The 18,514-nt window shown below is 41.4% G+C and overlaps 2 protein-coding genes across 5 annotated transcripts in view; one reads left to right on the top strand and one right to left on the bottom strand.

The window, feature by feature from the left end:
* The window catches only part of birc7 (baculoviral IAP repeat containing 7), a 46,422-nt gene extending 36,140 nt beyond the window's left edge, over window positions 1-10,282 (top strand). For both annotated transcript variants that reach the window (XM_061904153.1, XM_061904154.1), the window contains exons 6-8: window positions 3,353-3,562; window positions 6,777-6,842; window positions 6,940-10,282. In XM_061904153.1, the coding sequence (XP_061760137.1) occupies window positions 3,353-3,562; window positions 6,777-6,842; window positions 6,940-7,148 (485 nt within the window). In that variant the 3' untranslated portion in view covers window positions 7,149-10,282. The remainder of the gene's footprint in view (window positions 1-3,352; window positions 3,563-6,776; window positions 6,843-6,939) is intronic.
* Window positions 2,679-18,514, bottom strand: part of nkain4 (sodium/potassium transporting ATPase interacting 4) — a 121,295-nt gene continuing 105,459 nt past the window's right edge. For 2 of the 3 annotated variants that reach the window (XM_061904156.1, XM_061904157.1), the window contains one exon: window positions 7,306-11,568. In XM_061904156.1, coding sequence (XP_061760140.1) covers window positions 11,559-11,568 — 10 coding nt within the window. In that variant the 3' untranslated portion in view covers window positions 7,306-11,558. Of the gene's footprint in view, window positions 3,517-7,305; window positions 11,569-18,514 lie in introns of those variants that run through there. The other variant, XM_061904155.1, reaches the window with a different exon arrangement.

Here is an 18,514-nt window from a genome sequence, read left to right as displayed (position 1 = left end):
CTCCACCCTTTTCCGGGTGAGAACCATGGACTCGGACTTGGAGGTGCTGATTCTCATCCCAGTCGCTTCACACTCAGCTGCGAACCGATCCAGTGAGAGCTGAAGATCCTGGCCAGATGAAGCCATCAGGACCACATCATCTGCAAAAATCAGAGATCTAATCCTGCAACCACCAAACCGGATCCCCTCAACGCCTTGACTGCGCCTACCCTCACTGGAAACGTGTCCGACTTACTGCCGGCAATGTGGACCAAGCTCTGACACTGATCATACAAGGAGCGGACCGCCACAATCAGACAGTCCCATACCTCATACTCTCTGAGCACTCCCCACAAGACTTCCCGAGGGACATGGTCGAATGCCTTCTCCAAGTCCACAAAGCACAAGTAGACTGGTTGGGCAAACTCCCATGCACCCTCAAGGACCCTGCTAAGAGTATAGAGCAAAAGAGTAAAACAACTTTGGTCCTAAATGAAGCATTTTCAAGCTTAAAAAAGGTTAAATGGACTAAAAATATCAATTTTACAATAATTGGCCGACCAATCAGAGCATGCTGTTTAACAACTGTTTAACTTCTGTAATTCCAGTCACAATTTGGGACACTACAGATGCAAAACAATTTGCTGTATTTAACACTGTCTATGACACAATACACACACAAGTTTTCCAGGTGTGCACAACCAGTTTGACCAGTCCCATCCAATGGAGTTCACCGTATTTACAGTTGTCCCTTGTCAAGTCGTGTTTGAAATGTTTTAAATTTTTTTAAAGACATATTTTGAAATGTTGTTGTGCACATAGTATTGACAGCCTTTGGTCAATACTTTGTTGATGAACCTTTGGCGGCAATTACAGATTCAAGTCTTTTTGAATACAATGTCATAAGCATGGCACACCTATCTGTGGGCAGCTTCATCTATTCTTCTTTTCCGCACCTCTGAAGCTTCATCGTGTTGGATGGAGAGCGTTGGTGAACAACCATTTTCAGATATCTCTTTTCATCCAAAATGTCCATGTACACTGCTGCATTCATATTTCCCTCTATCCTGACAAGTTTCCCAGTATCTACCGCTGAAAAGCATTCCCACAGCATGATGCTGCCACCACCATGTTTCATTGTAGGGCATTAACGCCAAAAAGTTCAATCTTTGTCTCTTGAGACCAGCAAATTTTGTTTCTTATAGTCTGAGAGGTTTTTTGGGTGCATTTTGGCAAACTGTTACAAAGGAATGGCTTCCGTCTGGCCACTATACAAAACAGGCCTGATTGGTGGATTGCTGCAGAGATAGTTATCCTTCTGGAAGGTTCTCCTCTCTCCACAGAGGAATGCTGTAACTTGGACAGAGTGATCATCGGGTCCTCCCTGACTAAGGCTCTTCTCCCCCGATTGCTCATTTTAGACCTCCGGCAAGCTCTAGGTAGAGTCTTTGTTGTTTCAAACGTCTTCCATTTACAAATAATGGAGGCCACTGTGCCCATTAGGGCCTTCAAGGCGGCAGATATGTTTCTGTACTCTTCCCCTGACTCTGTCTTGGAGGTCTACGGACAATTCCACTGACTTCATTCTTGGTTTGTGCTCTGCCATGCACTGTCGAGTGTGGGACCTTATATATAGAACGGTGTGTGCCTGTCCAAATCATGTCCAACTAACTGAATTTACTACAGTTGGACTCAAATTAAACTATAGGAACATATCAAGGATGATCAGTCGAAACAGGGTGCACCTGAGCTCACTTTTGAGCTTCATGGGAAAAGGCTGTGAATACTTATGTGCATGTGGTTTGTTAATGTTTTTGTTTTAATACATTTGCAAAATATTCTAAAAAAGAAAAAACTTTTGGGGTAGAGTGTCAAGTTTAGAGGATAACATTTAATGTACTGCATGCTTTAACAACAAAATGTGGATAAAGAGAAGTGCTGAGAATATTTTAAAGATGCACTACATAAAGACTTTTACCAATTCTGTAAAATTGGTAAAAAAAATTAAAACATTTTTTGAAAACACTGGTTAAACAGTTTTGTAAACAAACATAAAATACAGTCAGTTAGTCAAAATGCATACAGAAAACAATGTTTCCACATTGATGGTACTAATTTAAACAACTGAACAATGACCACAGCAATAGATTCTAAACAGTGTGCTGCTGCAGTATTTATGGATCTATCAGAAGCATTTGATACAATCAATCACAATATCCTTATTGACAATTTAGAACAATACGGCATTCGGGATGTGATTCTGAACTTGATGGAAAGCTACTTAACCAATAGGAAGCAATGCCTAATCAGACTGCTTAGCTATGTCTTATGGTGTACCCCAGGGGTCAGTTCTGGGACCAAAACTGTTCAATCTATATATAAATGACATAGTAAAATCACAAATGATCTAATGTTGATATTATTTGCAGATGACACAACTGTATTCTGCTCAGAGGAAAATATAAAGGAAGTCATGACAACTGTTACCCTAGAAATAAATAAACTAAAACGATAGTTTGATACAAATTAATTATCTTCGAATTTAAGCAAAACCAAAATATTGTTATTCGGAAAAAGTAAAATAAATACTCAAACAAAAATGGGAATCGATGGTGTTGACATTGACATAGTACAGGAGTTTTTAATTTTAGGAGCTATAATGTCCGTTGTGTCCTGAGCAAGACACTTCACCCTTGCTCCTGATGGGTGCTGGTTAGCGCCTTGCATGGCAGCTCCCTCCATCAGTGGGTGAATGTGTGTGTGAATGGGTAAATGTGGAAGTAGTGTCAAAGCGCTTTGAGTACCTTGAAGGTAGAAAAGCGCTATTCAAGTACAACCCATTTACCATTTAATAAAATCAAATGAGCTGGAAACCACACAGACATATTTCAGTATTGAATAAGGCAAAAATAAATCTTGAAACAAAAATCACTCTGTACTCTGTAATGTTCTTTTGCGTTACCATACCTGAAATATTGTGTACAGAAATGGGGAAACCATTATAAAAGTACACTTAATTTACAATAGAAGCGCTGCAGAAAAAATTAAATAAGATAACTCATATTAGATATAGGGAACTTACAAACTCCTTTAAAACAATCTAATCTAAAATACTAAAATGTATATATCTTGTATCCTTTAGACTGCAATTATCATGTATAAAACAAACAACAGGTTACCAAAGAATGTAAAACTGTTATTTTCAACAAGAGATATGAAATACAATCTCAGGATTAAGTTTAAAGAAAAAATATTTGTACACACACTTAACATTGGAAGCACTCAGTGTATGTCTGTGTGGAATTAATACATGTATACCATTTAAACTGAGAATGTTTGATTTTAAAAATGTGTGTATTCTTTCGTCTCCCAGATGTGGTTAGCAGTTTGTCAGCGTCGTCAGCTATACTGTCCCCCGTGGTGCAGACGGTGCTCCAGATGGGTTTTGAAGCCAGCCTGGTAGAGAGTCTAGTCCAGACCAAGTACCTTTTGACAGGCCAACACTACTCTCACGTGTCTGACCTGGTCAGCGATGTGCTGCAGACGGAGGAGGAGGACAGGCAGAGAAGACCACAAAGTAGAGGTGACATCAGCATTCTACTAACATGAGGATTTGGGACCATTGTGTGAAATAAGAGTGCCAGTGTAAGCAAACACAGGCGATGCTAAACATTGTAGACAGCCACAATGTTTAGCATCTGATATGGTTTGTGAAAACAGCAGCACATTAAATTTGTTAGTAGGGCTGTTGATCAGTGCAGGTGTAATTCAGATTTAAGTGAGATGGAAAATAATCCAATTTCCTCATACGCATGAATGATATAACTAGAATTCAAAGAATTAAAGTAGATTAAACACAGTTTTTTCTACAGCAGTGATTCTCACACTGTGTACCACTGGTGGTACACAGCTTCATCTAGTGGTACGCCTAAGAATTACTTGATAAACTACGTAGTTTTATTGTCCTATGTTCAAACACAGTGTTACTGTTCAAACTATGTGAAATGGGACTCAGTGGCCTAGTGGTTAGTGTCCGCCCTTATGTTCAAACCCCGGCCAAGTCATACCAAAGACTATAAAAATGGCACCCAATACCTCCCTGCTTGGCACTCAGCATCAAGGGTTGGAAATGGGGGTTAAATCGCCAAAAATGATTCCCGGGCGTGGTCAACGCTGCTGCTCACTGCTCCCCTCACCTCCCAGGGGATGGGTCAAATGCAGAGAACACATTTCACCACACCTAGTGTCTGTGTGATGGTCATTGGTACTTTACATTAACTTAACGTTTTAACTTAACTAAATGTTACAATGGCCAAATATATTAAATATAATTTTACAATAAAACATTTGCCTTGTTTTAATCAACACTTAGGCCTACTATGCTACTGTAGTTTAATGTTGGTCATTATGGTGGTACTTAAAGGGCCATGTTTTTTCTAAGGTGGTACTGAAGTGGTTTGAGAACCACAGATCTACAGTGAATCTGCTCTACCTTGTGGGGCATTGGTGCATGCTGCAAGTTGGAATCATAAATTATAAATCAAATCTTTTCATAGCAAGAGAAAAAAAAAAAGTAGAACAATCAATCAAAAAAACAAAAGTTTACTACTTTGTAAATACATTTTTCAACATTATGAGAACCCTCCAGACCCTTTAGTCACAGTCACACTATTTCAATCCAGTATGCTAATGCTGCCCAAGGCTAAGCCATAATACTGAAAAGTGATTTGATTGGTTCGGTCGCATCTAATGGACATTCCCAGCAGGTACCAAAAATTAAAACAACGTTGAGCAACTCAAACATTACATTGGAACATGATTTTTGATAATGTTTAATCAATGTTGGGTTCTGACATTGATTCGACCATTGAATTGTGATCATTTCCCAAACAATATTCTACGTTACAAATACACATTTGAAACATGTTTTTTGATGAGATTTATTCAATGTCAGGTTGTGACGTTTGCTTGCTTGAGCATTGAAATTTATTTTCTTGTTTAGAAGTCAGTTTAAAAAAAATCAAACATCAACGTATCCATGTCTTGTGGCTGCTGGGTTACTACTGTAGTAGTGATAGTTTTAGTTTATTTAGCCATTTTTTATGCCTGATAAGTTAAAGGTAAAGTACCAATGATTGTCACACACACACACACACTAATTTGTCCCCTGCATTTGACCCATCCCCTTGATCACTCCCTGGGAAGTGAGGAGAGAAGTGGGGAGCAGTGGTGCCGCGCCCGGGAATCATTTATGGTGATTTAACCTCTAATTCCAACCCTTGATGCTGAGTGCCAAGCAGGGAGGCAATTTTTTTAAATAGTTTTTGGTATGACTCGGCCGGGGTTTGAACTCCCAACCTACCGATCTCAGGGCGGACACTCTAACCACTAGCTTAATTTAAGCAAAAAAAAGTTGTTGAATATGCTTTAAAAAACCCGCAATCTGGCAAAAGACGAATTATCTAAATTAAGACAATGTCGGCCAATATTGAGATCTCAAGTCAAAATGGTATGAGATTTGATGGTCCTTGGACTCTATCTAGTGGTACCCAAGGACAGCTGAGAATGTTTCAATCAAATAAAAGTATATTAGTCATACATATGATTTGTGTTAATACCAATTTATATTTGCTGAAATTTAATTAAATTTCTCTTTGTAAAAATATCATGTTTATTTCACTCCACTCCCAAAGTCATACTTGTCAACCTTGAGACCTCCGATTTCGGGGGGTGGGGGCGTGGTCGGGGGAGGGGGCGTGGTTAAGAGGGGAGGAGTGTATTTACAGCTATCCATCCATCCATTTTTCCTACCGCGTATACCCTTTGGGATCGCGGGGGGCGCTGGTGCCTATCTCGGCTACAATTGGACGGAAGGCGTCGTATACCCTGGACAAGTCGCCACCTTTTCGCAGTATGTGTAGAAATCTGTATTCATGATTGAATCACTTGTTTATTTTTCAACAAGTTTTTAGTTATTTTTATATCTTCTTTCCAAATAGTTCAAGAAATGAGGAATATTTTGCACTGTTATACAACTTAATAAATCAGAAACTGATGACATAGTGCTGTATTTTACTTCTTTATCTTTTTTTTTCAACCAGAAATGCTTTGTTCTGATTAGGGGTTTTTGAATTTAAAAAAATGTTCACAGGGGGTACATCTTTGAAAAATGGTTTAGAACCACTGCTCTAAAAGCCTTAGATGTTATTGTCACATATGCATGCACAGTAGATGGCAGTATTGTCCTGTTTAAAGAGTGTCACAACATTGCTGTTTACGGCAGACAAACTGCTTTAGGGTAGACAAAAACGTGACTGCTGTTGTTGTGTGTTGTTGCCGCGCCGGGAGGACGTTAATGAGACTGCCTAACAATAAACCCACATAAGAAACCAAGAACTCGCCCTGGATCATTCTACAGTTATAACGTCATTGGGCAGGCACTCTGTTTATATTGTGGGAAAGCGGACGTGAAAACAGGCAGTCGACGCGTCACTCGGGTCCGCATGGAGCTGGAGGCCAGCTACACCTGAATTTCGGGAGAAAATTTGTCCGGGAGGTGCTGAATTTCGAGAGTCTCACGGAAAATCCGGGAGGGTTGGCAAGTATGCCCAAAGTCAAACAGTGACGGTGAAAGGAGGTCACGACTTGTAGCCAATTTCAAAGAAAACTATATTTTTAAAGGATACTTGATGTAATGGTTTTTGTGTAAACACATGAACTTGCCCCTAATTCTACTAAAAGCTACATTAAGTATGTTTGATGTCATAAAATATTTCCATTTGTGTGATGTTTATCAGAGCACGATGACGGACAAGGCCCTGGTGCTGGAATCGTGAGGACCGTAACTCCCCTGAGAGACAAAGGTCAGAGGTTGAAGCTGCTGATGTTCAACCTGTCAGTGTTGACACCTGAAATCTAAACAAACTTACTGTGAAAACTGTGCTAACGTCTCGCATACAGCTCCGACTGGGAGGGAGCCCAGCCCAGAGGAGCTCCTGAGGCAGCTGCAGGAGGAGAGGACGTGCAAAGTGTGCATGGACAAGCTGGTGTCCATCGTCTTCATCCCCTGTGGTCACCTGGTGGTGTGTGGCGACTGTGCTGCCAGCCTGCGCCACTGTCCCATCTGCAGGGCCGTCATCAGAGGCAGCGTCCGTGCCTTCATGTCCTGAGAGTGCCGCACGAGACTTTGACTTTTCCCCTTGAGATTTTCCTTTGCAGGTTGCGTATTGAATATTATCAACACTAAACGTTTCAACGGTTTGCACAGTGATTGTTAATGCACTTTTTTTTTTTAACACCGATTTCTACTAAAAGACACAAGAACACTGAAAGAGAACTATGGTTTATTAAGCACAGCTCTGGAGAAGGAATACAGTCAGATCACATTAGGTATAAGGAACACTGGGCACAAAATGGAGGTGAAAATAGAAAACACTTTTTATACAAAGCGAGAGAAATATCTACATAGATGTGCCATGGTTTTCAGTGGCCACTGGCACACAGGACAGTTTTAAACTACTGCAATTCCAGTCACAATTTGGTACGCTCCATTAGAACAAGATGGAAAACCATTTACTGTATTTGGTGACACTTTAGTATACAGAACACATATTCACTATTAATTAGTTGCTTATTAACATGCAAATTAGTAACATATTGGCTCTTAATTAGTCATTATTAAGTACTTATTAATGCCTTATTCCACATGGCTTTATTATACAAACAGTAAGCCATTAACTAAGTCTTCCCTCAACAACCTCAGAATTTTTACTTATTAGTAACCCTAACCGTAAGCCTAACCCTTGTATGTTCCCCTAGTGTCCAAATAACTAATACTGAAATGAGATGTTCTTATTTAAACGGGGATAGCAGGTCCATTCTATGTGTCATACTTGATCATTTTGCGATATTGCCCTATTTTTGCTGAAAGGATTTAGTAGAGAACATCCACGATAAAGTTTGCAACTTTTGGTCGCTAACAGAAATGCCCTGCCTTTACCGGAAGTCACAGACGATGATGTCACCCGTTGATGGCTCCTCACATTGTTTTTAATGGGAGCCTCCAACAAAAAGAGCTATTCGGACCGAGAAAACGACAATTTCCTCATTAATTTGAGCGAGGATGAAAGATTCATGTTTGAGGATATTGATAGCGACGAACTAGCAAAAAAAAAACGCGATTGCATTGGGATGGATTCAGATGTTTTTAGACACATTTACTAGGATAATTTTGTGAAATACCTTATCTTTCTATTGTGTTGCTAGTGTTTTAGTGAGTTTAATAGTACCTGATAGTCGGAAGGGTCTTATCCAAGGGTGTCTTGAGGCCAGTGTCTGATGGAAGTCGACAGCAGCTGTACAAACGGCACAAGCTCAGCTGATCTCCGGTAAGTGGCGACTTTTTACCACAATTTTCTCACCGAAAACTGCTAGTTGACATGTGGTCGGGATCCATGTTCACTTGACCGCTCTGATCCATAGTAAAGTTTCACCTCCGGGAATTTTAAACAAAGTGTGTTTGTGTGGCTAAAGGCTAAAGCTTCCCAACTCCATCTTTCTACTTTGACTTCTCCATTATTAACTGAACAAATTGCAAAACATTCAACAACACATATACTGTGTAATTATGCAGTTAAAGCAGACAACTTTTAGCTGTGTGTGTGCGCAGCGCTCATATTTCCTAACAGTCCGTGACGTCACGCATACACGTCAGCATTCCACGACGTTTTCAACACGATACTTCGCGGGAATTTTAAAATTGCAATTTATTAAACTAAAAAGGCCGTATTGGCATGTGTTGCAATGTTAATAATTCATCATTGATATATAAACTATCAGACTGTGTGGTGGGTAGTAGTGGGTTTCAGTAGGCCTTTAAGTCTTTGTTACTTTAACAAGCAACTAATTAATGGTGACTATGTTCCCCAAGTAGGCCTTTAAGTCTTTGTTACTTTAACAAGCAACTAATTAATGGTGACTATGTTCCCCAAACTAAAGTGTTACCCTGTATTTAATACTGAGTATGACACAACACACACACCAGTTTGCCAAGTGTGCACAATAGGTGTGACCTGTCCCTTCCAATGGAGTTCACTGTACAGTCGTCCCTCGCCACATCACGCTTCAAACATTTTAGTAAACATATTCTACTACTCTAAAATGGCCTAAATCAGGCATTTTCAAGCATGCACAATGGCAAAAAACAAACAAAACAAAAATATCCATACCATACTAGTTTTGGCCACTAGAGCAGTGGTCCCCAACCTTTTTTGCACCACGGACCAGTTTAATGTAGGCATTATATTTCACGGACCGGCTTTCCACATGTGGCAGATAAATACAGCAAAAGTAAGTGCATGAAAACTACAACTCACTATAAGGCTGAATTAGTGGAAGCCTTGGGCTTGATTCCTTGCAATGAGCTGCAGATGGAAATCAGCCTTTGGCGAGAATCTGTCACATTTATATTTTATACGTTCATTAATGTGAATTGTATCACAAAATTCTAACAAATATAATAACTGGCAACACTTGGTTTCATTGTACATCTGTAAATAACTATTGGTGTGTCTAGTAGTGGAACAGGCGAAAGTTAAGTCGGAGAAAATGGAGTCGTTTATGAATGATTTAATGTTTCTCTGCGGCCCGGTAGCAAATGTGTCACGGACCGGTATCAGTCCCCGGACTGTTGGTTGGGGACCCCAGCAGTAGAGTAAACCAATCCGAAACAGTGCGCTGTTTAGTATCGTAGCCACTGATTGGTTTGGCAAAACTATCGTTTTCATTGATTGATTGAAACTTTTATTGGTAGATTGTACAGTTCAGTACATATTCCGTACAATTGACCACTAAATGGTAACACCCGAATACGTTTTTAAGTCGGGGTCCACGTTAATCAATTCAGTATACTTGATAAGTATAAAAATGATTACAGTGTTTTTTTCATGTCAAGAAACCTCTCAAAATGTTGAAAAACATATTTAGACGATCATATCCAAGTTTTGTTATGCTCTTGCTATACAAATATTCAATTTATAATGAATGATTCTTATTTGTTTGTAAGGTCCGCGATCAATAAACCGCGATAAACGAGGGACAACTGTATTTGAAAAGATCCAATGTGAAATGGCATTTTTCAGAACATCTGCCAGTAACAATGTTACTGGAATCTGATGACCAGCCATATACTTAATAGACCACTGCAAAATAAAAACTAAAATGGGTCTTTTTTCACACCTTGTTGGATCCTTATCCCAAATTAAGCACTTTAGATTCAGTAAAAAAAAAAAAAAAAAAAAAATTATGACAAATAAATGTAACATAAAAAACGTCAAAGTGCTGAATAAAAAGACATCTCTTCTCTTATTGCATCGGATTTTGAGTCGACACAAAAAAGATAATACTTCTGCTCTTGCACTTGCACTCAGTAAACACTAGAGGGCGGTAAGGCAACAGTGGATTTGTCACCCCCTAAAAATGACCTTTCCCCCCCCTATATGACCAACAAAAAGTGCATTTTTCCAGGGAGGCATGACAACCATTGAGTGTCCATGAATGAAGTCAGAGACATAAATATGACATTTGACTGCTCAGTTGAAATATTACACTGACAAGGAGGTGTGCCTAATGGACTGATAATTGACAACTTTTTAGGGCCCGTGTGTCAGTCATGGGCCCGAAGAATCAAAAGCACTTTTCTCCCTCTTATTGCACACCAGGCTACAAATCCAACACCAGCGACTATAGCCATTGACAATAAAAAGGCGTCGGGAGACAGCACTTGGAGATGGTTAATCTTACATCATGTTATGCAACATTTCTTGTTTCTTGACTGTTAACAATATGCCACGGATGCATGACAATCCTACGCACCGCGTCCAACACAAACACCTGACATTTCAGTGACGACGACTTGGCTGTTTGTGAAAAATCATCACAGACGCAAGACTCCAGGAAAAAAAAAAAAACTTTGAAAACTCGCATGCCATAACTTTTTTTCCTCCATGCCCTCATTGCGTTATTTACATTGTCTCTTTCTGATGGATGTCCTTGTAGATTGGGTTCCTTTTTCCTGCCCCTGCCTGCGTGCATGTACGCACAAAGACCCCTGCCTAGAGTAAACAGCCAGCGCGCACAATGGTTGGTTCATTCCACAAGGTTCATTGTAACTCAGCCCCGAGGCCAAAATCTGAGCCAAACCAGCGATGACATGCAGAATGACGATGGCGCTACGACACGAACTCAGAATGTTGACTTGCTGGCAATTATAAAATAAAAGGTATTTATAAACTGCTCTATATAGTTGTGTTGGTAGGAAAGGCAACAAATATAAATAATAAAAACTACTTGAAAACATTCATGAGGATGATGAAGAGGAAGACAATTAAGCTGAGGTGTATTTTCCATGCAGCCCCCCCAGTGAGTGGCATGTTTGAAGAACTGAAAAGAGTATGAAGTGGGAGAGGGAAGAATGTCTGGCATGTCCCAGTGCCATGGAACTAACAGTTGGTTAAAACAGCCATTTTTTCCTCCATGAGATCCATCAGCGTGTGTCACTTCCCTCCTGGATGTTCTCCTATTTACGTAGACCTGGAGAGAAAATGTAGGGGAGAAAGTTTTTGTGATTATTTAAATCGGCCCCTCGAGTATTTTACTGGCATTTTTGGGATTGTCGCGGCCTAAAAGTTTGCCAAATGTTTTTGGGCTCATTTGTTTTTAACAACTTTGATTCAAGATGGGATTTTTAAAATGTGTTATAACTTTTTAGGTGCACCTTGTAACCATAACTTAAACAAAAAAATTATTTAGGCTACAATGATAAATACTGTATTGATGTTTACTCATTTTATAGCGCACATACTTAAAAGTAGACACCAAATCAGGGTTATTCAACGTTTTCTGGGCAGAAGACCACCAAACTGATGGAGGGATGGAGCAGATACCCCCTACTTAAATATATTGTATAAAAGTGTGTTTTAAACTCGTCCCAAAGGTAGCCTGTTTTGTCCACTACTAAGATATTCAAACAATAAACTGGTTTATTTATTTATGTTTTTATGTTAAACATGGAATATTTCTTTCTTTCTTGAATATTTCTTTCTTTCTTTACTATTAGTATTGTTATTATTATTATTATTATTATTATCCATCCATCCATCTTCTTCCGCTTATCCGAGGTCTGGTCGCGGGGGCAGCAGCCTAAGCAGGGAAGCCCAGACTTCCCTCTCCCCAGCCACTTCGTCTAGCTCTTTCTGGGGGATCCCGAGGCATTCCCAGGCCAACCGGGAGACATAGTCTTCCCAACGTGTCCTGGGTCTTCCCCGTGGCCTCCACCGGTTGGACGTGCCCTAAACACCTCCCTAGGGAGGCGTTTGGGTGGCATCCTGACCAGATGCCTGAGCCACCTCATCTGGCTCCTCTCATTATTATTATTATTATTATTATTATTATTATTATATTTTAGCTTCACTGTGGTAGAGGGGTTAGTGCGTCTGCCTCACAATACAAAGATCCTGAGTAGTCAGGGTTCAATCCCGGGCTCGGGATCTTTCTGTGTGGAGTTTGCATGTCCTCCCCGTGAATGCGTGGGTTCCCTCCGGGTATTCCGGCTTCCTCCCACCTCCAAAGCCATGCACCTGGGGATAGGTTGATTGGCAACACTAAATTGGCCCCAGTGTGTGAATGTGAGTGTGAATGTTGTCTGTCTATCTGTGTTGGCCCTGTGATGAGGTGACGACTTGTCCATGGTGTACCTCGCCTTCTGCCCGATTGTAGCTGAGATAGGCACCAGCGCCCCCCTGTGACCCCAAAGGGAATAAGCGGTAGGAAATGGATGGATGGACGGATTATTATATTTGTATTTATTTATTGAATGTACAGTACCACCGCAGACCCCTGGGGTGTCGTGGTCCCTGTTGAAAATCTCTTTCACTAAAGTCTAGTAAAAGCCCATACTCAGAGCTTATTGTCAATTTACTGTGTTTTATTTCATTACAACTCATTATAGTATTAGATAATTGCAATAATTTTACATAATACTGTAATTAGTTATAATTTAATAAAACAGTACAGTATACTGTAAATAAATTATTCAATGAACTGCTCGAGATCCTAGGAGGTGTCGTTCGGGGCTTCTACAACAAACAGGTCTGATGAGGGTCCAGACAAAGAGCAGCTCAAAGACTTCTATGGAATAGACAATATCAAAGACGGAGGTTTCCCTCGCCCGGACGCGGGTCACCGGGCACCCCTCTGCAGCTAGGCCTGGAGGAGGGGCTCCACAGCCCAAAGAGGCAATGTGGGTCTCCCACCCAATAGGATCACCACTCAGAGGAGGGGCCATAAAAGTCCAGTGTTTTATGAGATGGGCCGCAATCAAAGGCAGGGAGCTTCCCCCCGAGCCTCGGCTTCAGAAGCTAACTCTTGGGACGTGGAACGTCCCCTCGCTCGGGGGGAAGGAGCCTGAGCTGATGCGCGAGGTAGAGAAGCTCCAGCTGGATCTAGTCGGTCTCACTTTAGCGCGCAGCAAGGGATCTGTAAACAGTCTACTCGAGAGGGGCTGGACTGTTTTTCAATCTGCCAGTGATAGACGACGAGCGGTGGCTATACTTGTTGCCCCGCGGCTCAGAGCCTGTACATTGGAGTTTCGGTGGACGAGAGGGTAGCTTTGCTGAACCGATAGTGGTGTGATTGGGAGAAACGGCCACCCTGAACCACTGTGGTGTTTTGTTATTGGACTTTCGGGCTTGTTACCGATTGTCCAGAAGAAACACCATGTTCAAATATAAGAGTGTCCATATGAGCATATGGCACCAGGATATCCTAGGCCACAGTTCCATGATCGATTCTGTGGTTATATCATCGGATTTGCAGTCTAATGCTTTGGACACTTGGGTGAAGAGAGGGGCGGAGAATTGGCTCGGTTGGTGGGGGAAGACCTGGCAGGACCAAATGCATAGTGCGGGTTGGCTGAGAACGTCTGGTAGAGTCTCCTTAAGGCTCTGGATGCTGTGGGGCTGTCGTGGTTGACAAGGCTCTGTAGCATTGCGTGGACATCGTGTGGTGCCTCTATATTGGCAGACTGGAGTGGCGGTTCCTTTATTCAAAAAGAGGAGTGGTGGGGCAGGGGTGTGTTCCAACTATTGTGGGAGCACACTACTCAGCCTTCCTGGTTAGGTCTCTTCAGGTGTACTGGAGAGGAGACTACGCCGGATAGTCGAAGCAGTGTGGTTTTTGTCTTGGTCGTTGAACTGTGGACCAGCTCTATACTCTCGGCAGGATCCTTGATTGCGCATGGGAGTTTGGCCAACCAGTCTACATGAGTTTTGTAGTCTTGGAGAAAGCATCTCGACCGTGTCCCTCGGGAAGTCCTGTGGAGAATGCTCAGAGAGTATGGGGTAATAGACTGCCTGATTTTGACAGTACGGTCCCTGTATGATCAGTGTCTGAGCTTGGTCTGCATTGCCGGCAGTAATTTGGCCCCATTACAGGTGAGGGTTGGACTCTGCCGGGGCAGCCCTTTGTTACGGATTCTGTTTACAACTTTTATGGACAGAATTTCTAGGCGCATTCAGGGTGTTAAAGGACATCTGGTTTAGCGGCTGCAGGATTAGGTCTCTGCCTTTTGCGGATGATGTGGTCTTGCTGGCTTAATCTGGACAGGATCTTCAGCTCTCACTAAAGCTGAGTGTGAAGCGACTGGGATAAAAATCAGAACATCCAAGTCCGAGTCCATGGTTCTTGCCCGGAAAAGGGTGGAGAGCCATCTCCAGGTTGGGGAGGAGATCCTGCCCTAAGTGGAAGAGTGGATTGTGAGGTCGACAGACGGATCAATACAGTGCTGCAGACCCTGTATCGATCTGTCATGGTGAAAAAGGAGCTAACCCGGAAGGTAAAGCTCTTATTTTACCGGTCGATCTACGTCCCTATCCTCAACTATGGTCATTAGCTCTGGGTTATGACCAAAAGGATAGGATCATGGGTACAAGCGGCTCAAATGAGTTTCATCCGTTGGGTGGCTGAGCTCTAACTTAGAGAAAGGGTGAGATACTCTGTCATTCAGGAGTAGCTCAGAGTAAAGCCAATGCTCATTCAAATATAGAAGAGCCAGATGTCGTGGTTCAGGCATCTGTTTAGAATGCCCCCCAAACGCTTCAATTGGTAGAAGACCACGGGGAAGACCTATGACATGGTAGAGAGACCATGTCTCACAGCGGGCCTGAGAACGCCTCAAGATCCCCTGGGAAGAGCTAGACGAAGCAGCTGGGCAGAAGAACATCTGGGCTTCTCTGCTTAGGCTGCTAGCCTCGCGACCCAACTTCAGATAAGCGGAAGAAGATGGATGGATGGTAATTACAATTACAGAAAGCGGCTGTATGGGCTCACGACAAAATCAAAAAACATCTAACTAGATCAGATCAGTTCGCACATACATACATATTTTGAACATACTGCTGGCACATACATTTTTGCACCAACATATTTGTATGTTATACTGCATTTGCTGGCCTGTTTTTTGTTGTTTTTTTCATCATATTTTTATTTTATATTATTATTGTCTTTATTATTTTTTATTGTGGTGTTTATCCAACGGTTTTTGTTGAGGACAACCAAACGCAATTTCTTTCTGAAAACACATCACTGATGCTATGATTGAATGACACTAAATAATCAGAATATGAATCTGAATCATCACCAAAGGCTTTCAATGTCTGCTCTGTCATCCACAAGTTGCAGACATTCTCTGTTATATGTTTAGTGCTTGAATAGTGTCCGCCCATCTTAAACATATATTTATGTTCCATAACATTTACCCCCACGTCAGGAACATTTGTGAATGGTTGAAAGTCATATATAGCGCTAACATTTGTTGGTAATTAAGAGACGATGAGAGATTATCATCACACATCAACATCTCTAACATGTAAATACTGCCTCTTTGCTAGATCAGCACCTTACTATGAAAAGTTAATGTTGGTGCGGCCCGCGAGGTTAATACGAATGGCGCTTTACAACGTTATATTTGCATACCTTTGATTTTCCCGGGAGACTCCAAATTTTCAGTGCCCCTCCAGGGGTAATCATTCTCCCCAATTTTACCAATACAACATCATTATGGTGGTACCGTGGAGGCACTGCCTTGAAAGCCCTCTACAACCTGTACAAACTGCGTGCCAGCCCAGCCACATGTTGTAAATGTTTGCAGTAGACACAATAAGCGACTGCAAGACATAGTTGATCAACAGTCACACAGGTCACACTGAGGGTGGCCGTTTAAACAACTTCGACACTGTTACAAATATGCGCCACACTGTGAACCCACACCAAACAAGAATGACAAACACATTTTGGGAGAACATCTGCACCGTAACACAAAATAAACACAACAGAACAAATACCTAGAATCCCATGCAGCCCTAACTCTTCCGGGCTACAATATACACCCCCCCCGCCCCCCAGTGTTGAAGATGTCGAAAATGTGACTGGGCCGGCACGCTGGAAAGGCAGACGAGACGGCAGGTTATAAAGGACGCTAAAGGCAGTGCCATCTCAGCATGCCCTAATTGTTATTGTCCGGGTGAAAACCGGGAGAATGATTGCCCCGGGAAATTATCGGTAGGGGCACTGATATTCGGGTGTTTCCCGGAGAGACCGCGAGAGTTGGCAAGTATGTTGCTAGGGCGGGAAAGCCATTCAAAGAATGTGAAGTAATTAAAAAGTGCATGTTAGATTTTTTTTAAGAAATCTTTTCTTGCGGCCCAACCTCACCCAGTTTCTGCATCCAGTGGCCCCCAGGTAAATTGAGTTTGAGACCCCTGACCTAGAAGGAAGTAGGTCTGAGCTATGCGGGTAGGACAACAATTGTGCTGTTGGAGTAGTATAGAGTTGATATATTGTTACATGTTGCTGTCCCTGCTTTGTCTACACAAGAAATTAATCGATCGATTGGCAAAAAGATTGCAGCTTGTCTAAAATGTGTGAGTAAGCTGTAGGTTTGGGACAAAGTTGCCAAAATGAGCGGGGATCGGTAAAATGTGCGTACATTGGTACGATCGCGACATTGCGAAATCCGTGAGGGACTGTTTAATGTGAATGAAAATGATGGCTTAAGGCAATGGAAACATATCTCATATTGCATTATGGTAAAGCTGCCTCTTAGAGCTGTGTCTGTGGGTTTTCAGAATGTGTACATACATTTTTGTAACATGATATTTACACTCCTGTCAGACAGTTCTAAAAATTGGAAGGGTTAGAAATAGCAATAGTAATAATACAACGTTTGAATGTACAGTAAATAACATTTTAGTGAGAAATGGATGTCTGTATACACAAATGCCTGGAAGAATGCATCGGGGATATATCTGCCAGAAAGTTCGATGAAACAAAGGTTTCCTCACTCCTCTTTAGAGACAGTGCTGATTAAACTGTCAAAAAGCTAATAAAATATGCATGTACGCATGTGATATGTTGGCCAAGGACTGTTACATGACCTGCTAGGCCTATTATTATTAAGTAGCTCTGCACAAGAGAATAGTTCTGCACAAGAGAATTGATTCATCAAATTTGAGACATTTTCCATCATGTGCAGTGAGGGGAGGCGCATATAACCAATTTTCCCTCTAATTAACAAACGCAAAAAACTCCCTGGGCATTTAATGGAGCACATGTGAGCAATATCAGACGTGCACACTGTGGTCACACCAGCATCACACCTGTCCCAAACCTGACTGAATAACATGTTAAATGTTTTATTATAATTTTCAAAATGACAGTAGTCATTTTCATGAGATTATTTTATAATACAAGTGATTTGGTCGACTGTTCGAAATAACAAAAATATTGTGTTTTTCACGAGCTACGTAGTAATTTATGTCTGGGTGGTCGTCGTACTTTGGGAACAATTTGTACCCCTTTCACAGAGCACATTTAGTTCCCCTTAAAACATTCTCATGTTGCAAAATAAAATATACGCATTCTTATAACTTTGTTTGTAAATCATATTTGTATAAGCATGTCAGTGGCTATAAGTACCATGACTGCATGTGTTGGTGCAAGTGAAAGAGAGCGAGAGTTACACACATGTAAGAAAGATGTCTACTATGGCTATGAGTTGGTTTTTTCCCTTGGCCTCAGTCTGGACCCCCTCTCCAGGGGCCCAGGTTTAGACCGATTTTTTTTATTTTATTCATTTTAATCATTTATTTTTTTCTCCCATTCCCCCCCACCTGTTTACCTGTATCCCACCTTTTTTGTAAAGGACGCCGGAAGTTGGCAAACCCGTCAGCGATCCTGTTCTGTCTCCCTGTAATGTTTGTCTGATCTTGAATGGGATTGTGCTGAAAATTTTAGTTTCCCCTCGGGGATTAATAAAGTATGTCTGATTCTGATTCTGAGGTTGTTGTTAATATGACACATGACTGTGAGTTGGTTAAGGCCTGGTTTGTAAGGCAGAAAATGACCCTGAGTTTTTCCAGAAAGACGTTTTTTTTTACAAATATTTTTGGTGTGTTTTACGTTTTGCTCAATAAAGTGATCA

Source organism: Nerophis ophidion, linkage group LG06 (assembly GCF_033978795.1).
Source record: "Nerophis ophidion isolate RoL-2023_Sa linkage group LG06, RoL_Noph_v1.0, whole genome shotgun sequence".
Classification (NCBI taxonomy): Eukaryota; Metazoa; Chordata; class Actinopteri; order Syngnathiformes; family Syngnathidae; genus Nerophis; species Nerophis ophidion.
This window is presented reverse-complemented; position numbering and strand designations above follow the sequence as displayed.